Source organism: Giraffa tippelskirchi, chromosome 1 (assembly GCF_054371585.1).
Source record: "Giraffa tippelskirchi isolate mGirTip1 chromosome 1, T2T-mGirTip1v1.2.pri, whole genome shotgun sequence".
In the NCBI taxonomy this organism is placed as follows: Eukaryota; Metazoa; Chordata; class Mammalia; order Artiodactyla; family Giraffidae; genus Giraffa; species Giraffa tippelskirchi.
This window is the reverse complement of record NC_137275.1, coordinates 215,880,377-215,892,668: the sequence shown is the minus strand read 5'-3', so window position 1 is coordinate 215,892,668 and position 12,292 is coordinate 215,880,377. Positions and strand designations below refer to the sequence as shown.

General features: G+C 44.7%; 1 protein-coding gene across 7 annotated transcripts in view; it reads left to right on the top strand.

Moving 5' to 3' along the window:
* SUSD1 (sushi domain containing 1) overlaps positions 1 to 12,292 on the top strand; it is a 132,871-nt gene that overhangs the window by 100,792 nt on the left and 19,787 nt on the right. For all 7 annotated transcript variants that reach the window (XM_081526699.1, XM_081526661.1, XM_081526694.1 and 4 more), the window contains 2 exons: positions 8,094 to 8,190; positions 12,028 to 12,286. In XM_081526699.1, coding sequence (XP_081382825.1) covers positions 8,094 to 8,190; positions 12,028 to 12,286 — 356 coding nt within the window. The remainder of the gene's footprint in view (positions 1 to 8,093; positions 8,191 to 12,027; positions 12,287 to 12,292) is intronic.

Below are 12,292 nucleotides of genomic sequence, written 5' to 3'. Positions count from 1 at the left end.
AAGGACAATGATAGCACAGCAAAGAATATTTTTGTAATGAACGTATATGAAGGCTGATCTCAAAATGGCCAGTGGGTGGTATTGGCATTGAGAAAATGCCTGGTTAGTTAATAAAAGCTTTAGACCCAAAAAGAATTCACCAGCTGGTGAGTTGGAAGGAAATGTTCAATTTGGGCATTTCTTCCCATGGTGACTTCTCAAGATGAATAGCTCTTCAGTCTCCTACTCTTTGGTCCTTCTCCTGTTTGGATGTTTTGCATTGCTGATTCACATTAGCATTTCATATGTTTTGATTTGGGAGAGAGAGTTTCATCTTGATGAGACTTATTTATACCTTGTTTTGTACATGAAACACAGCCTGGTAGCTCACGCACCCTGTATCTGTGCTCATGGCCACCAGGGGACACTGTTGAGCCGTTTGAATGCATTGAGACCCTGCCTGCCTGTTTTCCCTATCTATCCCACTTTAAAAGAAGTTGCAATTTTAAAAAAGTGTGAAAGTTCTAAGCAAACAAACAGGAGAAGAACAAACCCCAAGCCCTCTCTTTAATGAAGAAGAGATATGCTTCCTTGCCTAAGATGTGACTCTGTTTTAGTAAAATCGTAAACTTTTGAATTTTACCAGAAATGTGAGGCAAGGGGTTTGGACCTGGAATATGCAGCAGCTGGTTTCCCAGAAGAAAAGTGAATGGAATTTCCATTCTGAGTGTCACGTTAAGTTAAATCTTACTGATGGGAACAAGATGAAAGCATGCGCTTTAAATATATTGCTGACCTCAGGGGAGAATGAAAGTTTTTGGAATGTTGAAGGACAGAGGCAAGTGTTGCAGTGAAAACGAAAGAGGGTGCTGGTGAGAAGGGTGGTGAGATGGAGAGATCACAGTGCTTCTGACTCATGGCCCACATGCTTCCGCAGGCAGCCTGTTGACGGGAATTCCTCAGAATAGCCCCACTATTCACACACCCTTTAGGTCAAGGGGAAGAACGAACGTTCATCCTTGCTGTAGACCCAAAGGGTCAGAAGAGCTGTCACACACAGGTCATGCTGATTTCTGTTGTTATTGTTCAGTTGCTCAGTCATGTCCAACTCTTTGCGACCTCATGGAGGTCGCATGCCAGGTTCCTGTGTCCTCTGCTATGTCCCGAAATTTGCTCAGATTCATGTCCATGGAGTCAGTGATGCTATTTAACCATCTCATCCTCTGCCACCCCCTTCTTCTGCCTTCAATCTTTCCCAGCATCAGGGTCTTTTCCAATGAGTTGGCTTTTCACATCAGGTGGCCAAAGTATTGGAGCTTCAGTTTCAGTCCTTCCAGTGAATATTCAGGGTTGATTTCCTTTAGAATCGACTAGTTTGATCTCCTTGCAATTCAGGGAACTCTCAAGAGTCTTCTCCAACACCATGGTTCAAAAGCATCAATTCTTCAGTGCTCAGCTTTCTTTATGGTCCAACTCTCACATCTGTACATGACTACTGGAAAAACCATAGCTTTGACTATAGGACCTTTACTGGCAAAGTGATATCTCTGCTTTTTAAATATTCGTCGAGGTTTGCCAAGTCAAAAAGCTTATAGGCAAAATTTTCTTCTTAGAGAGAGGAGAGAATCAGAGCGGGAGAGGTGGAGGGAGGGGGGAAGAGAGGAGGAAAGAGAGAGAGAGAGAGCAAGAACCTGCAGGCAGATAAACCACTTATTGTACACAACGCGGTGATCATCTGTGGTTGAATGGTCATTATGGAACCAAGAGTGCTAGAAGGAAACAAATATGTAAAAGACATCATTTCTGCCTGAGTCTATCCTCAGTGCCAAGACTGGCAACGTACACGAGAACTTCCCCATTCTACCTGTATTCATAATAAGGAAAAGAGAATGCACCTTTTGAGATGTTCAGGAGAGCCACTGAAAACACACGTGTGTCCCACCTGTGTTGGACTATCCCTTTCACAGAGCGGCCCAGTCAGGATAGCTCTGATTCCCGCTACAGGACTAGGGACCACTGCCCCCACCTCTGACCCCTCCTCTCTTACTGCTGTGTCCTCAGGAAAGGACCATTCGGGACCAAGTGTCTCGAGTTCTCCTGACGTGGGCTTCTCTTCCACACACCATCTAAGGGCTCTGAGCTCCTGTGTGAGGGCTTCATCTCTGCAGGCTGGTTGCAGGGTACCACACTGACTCCTGTTGGCCTTCATCCCAGCTGTTTCCCTCTTTGTCAAGGCTCTCTCAGAGTCTTTCATGGATACAGATTCTTTGACGTCTGAGGTCCTCATGTTAGGTCAGCCCAGGATGAAGGCACACATGTCTTCCATACCTCCAAGGGTCAACTGTTCCTCTAGTCCCCAGAAATTTCCCAGCTACTTTCTAGCTTCAGATCAAACCCCAGCCCCTTAAGGAAATGACTGTTTGGGGATGGATGTCTCCCTGCTCTTCTCACTAAAGCATCTGCACCCCCTCTGAGGCCCCACAGAGACAAGATGGTACACCACAGAGGAAAGCGGGCTGGATGTGTTATTTTCTTATGTTAACGTTGTGTGAGTGCTAAGTCGCTTCAGTTATGTCTGACTCTTTGTGACCCTACGAACCAGAGCCTGCCAGGGTCCTCTGTCCATGGGAGCCTCCAGGCAAGAATACTGGAGTGGGTTGCCATTCCCTTCTCCAGGGGATCTTCCCAACCCAGGGATCGAATCCACATCTCATATCTCCTGCATTGGCGGGTGGATTCTTTACCACAAGTGCCACCTGGGAAGCCCATCCTATATTAATGTTAGCTGTTTATAAAATATAAATGGGAAAGTTTCTTTATATTAAAAGCCTAAAAGGCAGGGTTTCTGTGTGTTGGGGTGGTTGAAAGGTATACTGAAACTTGACAATTAATTCAGCAAATACCTATTGATTAGTATGTACAAAGACCAGTGCCAAGTGCTGAAGGAGATAAAAATAAAAAGAAGATGGTTCCTTCTCCTTGGGAAGCCAAGACTGATAACCTTACTGACAAGGGAGTTGCAGCTCACCTTGTGATACCTGATGACTTACCGCATAAGCTCCATTTTCTCCATCGCTATCAACTTCAATTTATCATGCCAGCCTGGTGGGCTACAGCCCATGGGATCAGAGAGTCAGACATGACTGAGCAACTAACACATTCACAGTGAGTGGGGCACGTGGTCCAATTGGGAGATGCTGAGGATTAGAAAAGAACCTCTAGAGTGTCTTTACTTTTATATGTTCATGTGTGTTAGTTCCTTGCAATTACTTGAAGTTTATAGCATAAGGTTGGACCTTTGCTTAAATTTGGTGCAGACAAAATTTTCCTTTACTTTTTGTTCATTTTAGTGGGTCTTAGAGGAATAACACATTTTCACTTCTGTTACTTCCTTTCTCTCATTGATTTTAATAGTTGGCCTACATTAATGATATTAATCTTTTGTTATACCTATTGCACCCTCAGGTTATTTACTCTTTAATTTTCTTTTCAATATTCTTTTTGACGTTCAGACATTTTAAGTTTTCGTGTAATCAATTCTATTGATTCTTTTATAGTTTCTGCCTCGGGTCATGCCAAGAAAAGCCTTTCCCACTCTGCAATCAAATCAGTTCTTATTTGCTACTATTTTCTAATGCTTCTTAATAATTTTGCTTTTCACATTTTAGCTTGCACCCATTTGGAATTTGTTTAGATGTGTGGTATAAGGCTAAATTTACATGGTAACTTATTCCCCCCACCAAATGATCAGTCAGTTTTCCCATCATCTTTGGAAAGACTGTCCATGTCACACACTATATTCTGATTTATTTATTTGGGTCTCTTTCTTGATTGTCTAGCTTCTTCTATTGCTTTGCCTATCCTGTGCTTTTACCTTCTTATTTTAGTTATCATAAATTTATAGTATATTTAATATTTTGGAGGACAAATTCTGCCTCATTGCTTTTCTCCTGAATCTTCAAAGTTTTATCAGCCTCCATAATTTCCTTTGTCACTTACTTCTAGGAGAGAATGGACATTGTTGGCGTCTAGGAGGGGCAGTGAATGTCTTCCTTCTGGGTCTGCCCCCAGCTCGCACTCAGGGTGAAAGAACTCAAGCCCAGACATGACCCATTTTTTGCCTTGGGTCTGATTTGGTTTAAATCAGTAATGGGCCAATGGAAAGGAGAGCAGACCAGCCAAAGACAGCAGTTTGGGGGATGGGAAACAGCACCTTGGAAAATATGGCTAGAAGTAAAGTTATCCGCCTGCAATGCGGGAGACCTGGGTTCGATCCCTGGTTTGGGAAGATCCCCCGGAGAAGGGAAGGGAAAGGCTACCCACTCCAGTATTCTGGCCTGGAGAATTCCATAGATTGTATAGTCTGCAGGGTAGCAAAGAATTGGACACGACTGAGCGACTTTCACTAAGGTTATTTAACTTCAAAAATGCAGTGAAGAAACAGTCTACTCAAGTTCAGGCTTTTGCATTCAAGAGAAGAAACAGACTATTTATAAGGTGGGGAAGGCGGTGAGCAGGCAGAACAGAAGGCAGTCTAGAAGTCATGTGTTGATGGAATCAATTGCTTGGTAGTGTCCCGTTTAGAACTGGAAGGACGGATGATGCTGGGGCTGAAAGGGGCAACGTGGCACAGAACAACCAAGGATGGCCTCCCTGCCCTGCTGTGGGCCTGCCTTCCCTAAACTGGGCAAGTGCTTTGTTCTGCTGTTCCTGGGGTGGTTGAGAAACTGTGGTCTTAAAAAGTTCGCCAAGAGATTAGAGGACCTAGAATTATTCATCTCAGAGAAGAGCAAACAGAGGAATAACTTAAAAGAGCCCGAGGAGGGTTCTCACACAGAAAAGAGTAAACAGTTAATCTCCCTCTGGGCTGAAAACAGGAAATGTGTGATAAAAACCACTTAACTTTCCTGTAAGGACGAAATGTCACCAGTGAAAGGGCCCTTCAGTGATAGCCTGAATGTTCTTGTTGTGAAAAGCCCCCGGTGGGGGCTTCTCAGTCCGCATTTCCCCTCTCCCCATTGCTAGCTGGCTGCAGGAGGCATGTCTGTCTGCCTCAGGGGTGTTATGGAATTTCTTTCTGGCCGCCTCTTGGAAAGGTGGCGGACCTTTCAGTACTGTCGGGTGCGGTCTTAACTGTAAGTAGAGCCTTTCCAAGTCACCCCTAGGGCCTTTAACAATGCCACAGATTTATGGAAAGCGTGATTTGTATGGCCACTGTATCTGCGTGGCGTTGGAAGAAATGCTAGACTTAGTGTTCAATAAACACTATAGGAAACTCTCCCTCGTCCACCTGGTCTTAGATTCCTGGGTGTCCCAGTGGTCCACTCTGGGCCCTCATTTCTTCTCAGATGCCTTTATACCATATTTCTGGGCCGCCACGTGTGCGAAGTCGCTTCAGTCGTGTCCGACTCTTCACAACCCCATGGACTGTAGCCCACTAGGCTTCTCTGTCCAAGGGATTTTCCAGGCAAGAATCCTGGAGCAGGTTGCCATGCCCTCCTCCAGGAGATTTTCCGGACCCAGGGATCAAACCCTTGTCTCTTGTGTCTCCGGCATTGGCAGGTGGGTTCTTTACCACTAGTGCCACCTGGGAAGGCCTTTCTATTGATGACTAGACTCCATGTCACCATCACAGTTTGCTGGTAAGCTCTGGACCGCATTTCTAACTGCCTGCTGGATGGTTTCACAAAGACTTCAAACTTAACAGGTCTAGAAGTGAGCTGTGGCTGAACCTTCCCCCAGACCTTGATGAATGACGTCACCACTGACTCAGTGACCAAAACCAAAGTCCAGGTTCCTTCCTCTTCCTTATCTTCCACCACCTTCTGTTCCATCTCTGCCCCACGTATCTCCTCCATCTGCCCCCTCTTTTCCTTTGTGAGCACCATCACTTGCTTCAGGCCTCAGACACTTCTTACCTCGATTTTGGACGGTCTATGCTTTTGCTCTTTTCCAATTCATCCTCCAGCTGGTAGTCTAAATTGTCTTTCTAAAATATGCATCTGCTAAGAATCTTTAGATGACTTCTCCTTATTTACAGGACCTCAGATCTGACCTAGACACACACTGCTTAATTTTTATTTACTTATTTATTTGATTTTGGCTGCACTAGGTCTTCGTTACTGCATGCGGGCTTTGCTTAGTTGCAGAGAGTGGAGACTACCCTTTTTTGTGTCGCTTGGGCTTCTCAATGCGGCGGCTTCTCTTGTTGCAGAGCACAGGCTTGAGGCACGTGGGCTTCAGTAGTTGTGGCTCGCGGGCTCAGTAGTTATGGCACATGGGCTTAGTTGCTCCTTGGCATGTGGGGTCTTCCTGGACCAGGGATCGAACCCATGTCCCCTGCATTGGCAGGCGGATTCATATCCACTGTGCCACCAGGGAAGTCCTACATTTCTCACTCTATTTTCTGCCTCTGCTTAGCTGGAACTCAACCTTTTGGCTACACTGAACTCCTGCTGTTCTCTCTCTGCATGCACTCTCTCTCACCTCCCACCCCTGAGTATGTCAGTTTCTGTATTTGATAGGCTCACCCCACTGCCCTGGGTCAGGCATTCTTCCCTTGCATTCCTACCACTCCCATTATCGTAGCTCCAAGCACCACCTGTTTACAAGACTCTGCTATCAGACTCTGAGCTCCTGGAAAGCAGAAACCATGTCTTCCATGGCTGTTTCTCCCAGCCTCACATAGAGGTGGCTACTAAATATTTGTTGAAAGGCAGTATGTAAATAGCATATTCAGTAGAGCTTTAAGATCTATCTTGGAAGGTCTAAACTTTTAAAATTATAATTTGAATTGAAAATTTCTCCTCCAAGTCTATCTTCTAATTGGGTAAAAGAGTCTTGAGTGTCTGTTTTGGCCATCTAGTCCTTAATGTCACTGTGGCGGCATTCAGGGGAATTTCGGGGGGACTTCATAATTTGTTTTTTCTCTTTCTATCTCTCTCTATAACTCTCATCCACTTGATAGCACTGTTGAGAAGATTAAATGAGATGAGGCATATATAGGACACATCTATATATGTGCTGTGCGCCCAACACATGTTAGCTGTGTGACCCCCAAGGCAGAGTGGTGGCTGATATGTTCATACTGTGAACGTAACTCCCAGTTAGATGATGGAACCCTGGTGTCAACCAGTCAGTTCATTCTCCTCCCTATGAAGTAACTGTTTGGGAAATCTGGTCGCTGGGGAGAGCAAGATAAGGACAGACAGCTGTGTGATTATAAAGGCTCTAGAAGTCTAGGGAATTCCCTCACAGTCCAGAGATTAGGACTCCACGCTTTCACTGCCGAGGGCACAGGTTCAGTCCCTGGTCAGCTGGATGATTCATGTTGATGTGTGGCAAAAACCATCACAATATTGTAAAGTAATTATCCTCCAACTAAATTAATTAATTAAAAATAAAATAAAAAAATAAAAGGATAATCATGCACACACACACAAAAATCCCTGGTCTGGGAATTAAGATCCCACAAGCTGCACAAAGCAGCCAAAATAATAATAATTAATAATAATAATAAACTTTTCCCAAAGGATCTAGAAGTCGGATATGCTGATCTCCTCACCAACAGGAACCTATCTTCCAAGATAATTGAAACGACCGTAGCATCCACCCTCTTGTTAGTGCTGGGACATCACTTTTTAAAAGAATTATAATAAAGTATATACAACATAAAATGTACTATTTTAATCATTTTTCAAGGCACAAGTTATTGGTATTAAGTACATTCACAGTGCTGTAAACCATTACCATTATCTATTTCAAAAATGTTTTCATCACCTCAAACAGAAATTCTATTGACCATTAAGCAATAACTCCCCATTCCCTACCCACACCCTCAGCCCTTGGCAACCTCCAGTGTATTTCTGTTTCTATGGATATACCTGTTCTAGAGATTCCACGCAAGTGGAATCATGCAGTGTTTTTCCTTCTGTGTCTGGCATATTTCTCTTAGCCTCATGTGTTCAGGATTCGCCCGTGTCGGAGCGTGTGTCCGAATTTGCTCATCACTTCTTTCATGAAAACTTTCCTCTTGATGTCCCATGACGGCCACTTTCTTCATGCTTCTGTTTGCCCTGACCACACCCGTTTTCTTCTTTTCAACTTGTTTTCAGAGCCTACCCTTCCGGAAGTAGACTTTTTCACTGTGCATGGACGGCCTCTACCACGCTTGCGACTGAGGAAAGCCACGGAGAAAAATGGACCCATCAGGTGAGTAGAGGGCTCTTTCCCATGGCTGCCCAGTGGTCCCATGGAGTGTTTTGGAAACACTGATTTGAGTGAGGAAGAGATTTCTCTTTAGGTGGCTACGCTGTGGTAGCTAAGGCAATAGGCCTCTTTTTTTATTTCCTTGGGCACAGACTGGGCTTCCCCGATAGCTCACTTGGTAAAGAATCTGCCTGCCATGCAGGAGACCCTGGTTCGATCCCTGGGTCAGGAAGATCTGCTGGAGAAGGGATAGGCTACCCACTCCAGTATTCTGGGGCTTCCCTTGTGGATCAGCTGGTAAAGAATTTGCCTGCAATGCGGGAGACCTGGGTTCGATCCCTGGGTTGGGAAGATCCCCTGGAGAAGGGAAAGGCTACTCACTCCAGTACTCTGGCCTGGAGAATGCCATGGACTGTATAGTCCATGGGGTCGGAAAGAGTCGGACACGACTAAGCAACTTTCACTCACTTGGCACAGACTGAGCCTTTCTGGCACCCTCTTTAGTGGACAGAGAGACTTTTAAGGGACCAGAGATGAGCATTTGCGCAGCTGAGCTTGAGAAACTGAATCTGCTCCTTTGGTCACTGAATAAGCATCAGTTAGGTGCCTGTGACATGTCAGGCAGTATCCTTTGCACTCATATACTTCCAGGTACATCCATTAGTGATGGTGGATCAGGAGCATCATTCCACTTACCAAAGATAGAATGTATTTTCCTTTATTTAAGGGTGATCTTGGGGTGTGTGTAGTGATTTCTGGGAGAGTCATTTGGATAATTCTTTTAATTCATTCAAGTCTGAGACGTGGGCAAGGCATTGTGTTGTTAATAACTGCTTCTGGGACTCCAGATGGCATTAGGGTGGAATTAATTTACCTCAGGTGGTGGACTACATTGTGTTCAATTAAGCTTTTTGTTTATACAGGTCACAGCAGGATTAGGAAAGCAGAAATATTCCCTTTTTAGAGAGGAGGATTGATGTTCACCTGCGGACATGAGTGACTTACTGACAGGAGTCTAGGAGTCTAGAAAAATGGGATAGATGATCTTATCTGGAAAACAGAAATAGAGACACAGACATAGAGAAAAAAAATGCATGGACACCAAGGAGGGAAAGAGGAGGGTGGGATGAATTGGGAGATTGCAGCTGATACATATACACTACTATGTAGAAAATGGATAACTTATGAGAACCTGCTGTATAGCACAGGTATACTCAGTGCTCTGTGGTGAGCTAAATGGGAAGGAAATCCACAAAAGAGGAGATGTGTGTATACGTATACCTGATTCTCTTTGCTGTACCATAGAAACTATTCCAACACTGCAGTTATACTCCAATGAAAATTAACTTAAAAAAAGAGGAGATGGCAATAACCTGCTTCCTTGACTTAACCCACACTACCTATGTCTCTCCTGACCCTTCAGTCTAATGACCCTACAGTACAATCAGGGTAAAATTCATGAGATATCACAAAACTGTCAAAAGAAAGTCTAGCAAAATTATCTGTGTGTCCATTTATAATAAAACTTGGGCTCTTCGCGTCTGTTCGTTTGAGCTCAGTACATGCTCAAAAGTCTTTCCAGGCATGTGTGTATGGCCTAAGTTGTTCTGTGTCTTAATTCCTGACAAGTTACTGGAAGGCATTGTAATTCTGTTGCTGGAAGGAGAATGGAAGTCGTGACCTCAGTGCCTGAGAGAATGTGCAATACGTACATGATATTTAGGCCAGATAATTGTGTAAGGCAGAAAGAAAAGCCAGATGACAGTCTACCCTTGTGGCTCTGAGCCGGCCAGTGCCTCCAAAACAGGAAGTGGAGATCTGTGAGTCATTGGGGGGGGGTTGGTGAGAAAGAGGGGAAAAGTCCTTCTGAAACAGTCATGCTCTCAACAGCCATGACTGCTTCCCCCGTGTCACTGGCACTGATTACCAGCAGGATGTTGAGGTGGTTTCCTTGGCCCAACTACCTGGGCTGAGCTGGGGGAAGCAGCACTGCCAGTGTGTGGCAGCCCAGAGGCTGCCGTGTGCATTATCCAGGGTGGGGCAGCGGCTTGGACACTTGCTGGAGCAGGGGCTCCGGCCCCACGCCTCGCCTCCCTGACCGGGTGATCTTGGGGGATGATGCAGCCTGTAGCCGGGCTCTCCTCACGCTCACGTCACCCACACTTGCCAGATTCCAGGAATCGCCTAGGGTGCTTTATCAGCAACATGAATTCTCAGACTCTCCTGGAGATTTTGATTGAGTAGGTCTGGGATGGGGGCTGGAAGTTTGTGCAATTATCAAGCGACTCGGGTGATTATGATCATACTAACTGGGGAGACTGCTTTATGCCTCTTGAATGGTACCTCTACTGGGAAATGTTCAGAGCCAGATGAGTTCAAGTGGGCCTTGAACTTGCACGTGAACATCACTACCTACATGGTAAGAAGAGAGGGACTTGAAGAGGTGCTTACAGACAGCATGGAGCCTGCTGCCCATTTACTTTTTTACCTGTGTCTGTGATTCATAGGGGTGTCTTCATCTTCAAGTCCCCAGGAAAGTTTGTTGTTATAGGTGTTCCTTTGTGGCAGTGAGGCTTAGTAAATGTTTACTAGTGGTGGCAGTGACAAAGCATTGCCCTGCAGGCTTTACTTTGTTATTTTTGTACACAGCTCATTGCTGAAAGTGAATCCAGAAACTTTGTGGAAATCAGGGGCCTGAGGACACCTAGGAATTTGGGGAGCCTGGTGGGTAGATACTCTCTAAATCCAACAACTGCAATTAACCTAGTAACTCATGGGCTCTTAGGAAGCAGGAGATGGGGCATTAGGAATGTGGAGCAGGAAGTGTATACTTATTGGTAAAACAGAATTACATGTGCTAATGAGTTTGGGAAATTATCCTAATATCCTAATCATATTTGGTGCTCATGCATGTTTTTCTTCTTTATTGAAATTTCAACTCAAGAAACATCAGTGGGGAGTCAGTCATAGCCAAAGAACTGTGCAAAGATTTGCAAGGATGCAAGAGTAAACCATTCAAATCCTTACTATCAAGCCTGATAGAGAAAGCAGACATCCCAAAACTTACTATGAGATGAGCCCAAACAGATGGAAATAGAGAGGAAGATGTGATTTATTCTCAGAGTGTTTTTGTTCTTACACTTTCTTTCACTGACAGATTTTCTATTTGGTGGGATAAATAATCCTGAAACATGATAAAATGAAGCCAGATTGCTAGTGTGTTTCTTTGTCCACATGTAAGGAACATACAAGATTTTCCCTTTCCAGCTGTCGAAGGATATTGTCAGAGTAGATGAGTTCACGGTGACTTTGCACTGCGTGCTTCTCATTCATTTCATAGGAACTTCCGTATCAGTCCACGAACTGGAGGCAATGTCCGTCACATGAGTTCTGTTTTAGGCTCCTCATGTGATTACGTGGAGCCTTTTGGCAGACTTAGTGCACTAACTCTTGTAGGCAATAGGCCTCCATGTGACTGCTGAACCCTTTCCCCAGCTGGACTTTGTTTGCCCACGAGAAAAATCACTGATTAGATCAACTTTATGACACGTATGCTCCAGGCAGTTTACCAGGTAGCCACCTGCAGCCAGAACTTAGAGAGATCACTCTCTCAGTGTCATGAAGCCTGAACACTATTGGTTCCAACTGAAGTTCCATGACTGTTGGAGCTGTCAGTTCGTGAAGCCCACATGGGCAAGGACTTTTATCCAGTGTTGTATTTCCAGCATCTAGCAAAGCGTTGATCTCATAGCCAGTGCTCAGTCAGTGTGAGTAAATGAATGAATGACCCCCCTCCCCACCCGAGCAAGGGTCTGATAGACATTTTCTTTTCTCTTACAGTTCATATCAAGTGTTAGTGCTTCCCTTGGCCCTCCAAAGCACATTTGCTTGTGATTCTGAAGAGGCTGCTTCATTCTTTAGCAAATCTTCTGAGGCCAGTGGATACGTGACTGCAGAAGTGCTGGCCAAGGATATTCCTGATGATGCCATGGAGATATCTATTGGAGACAGGCTGTACTATGGGAAATATTATAATGCACCCTTGAAAACAGGGCATGATTACTGCATTATATTACGAATCACAAGTGAATGGAATGAGGTATAT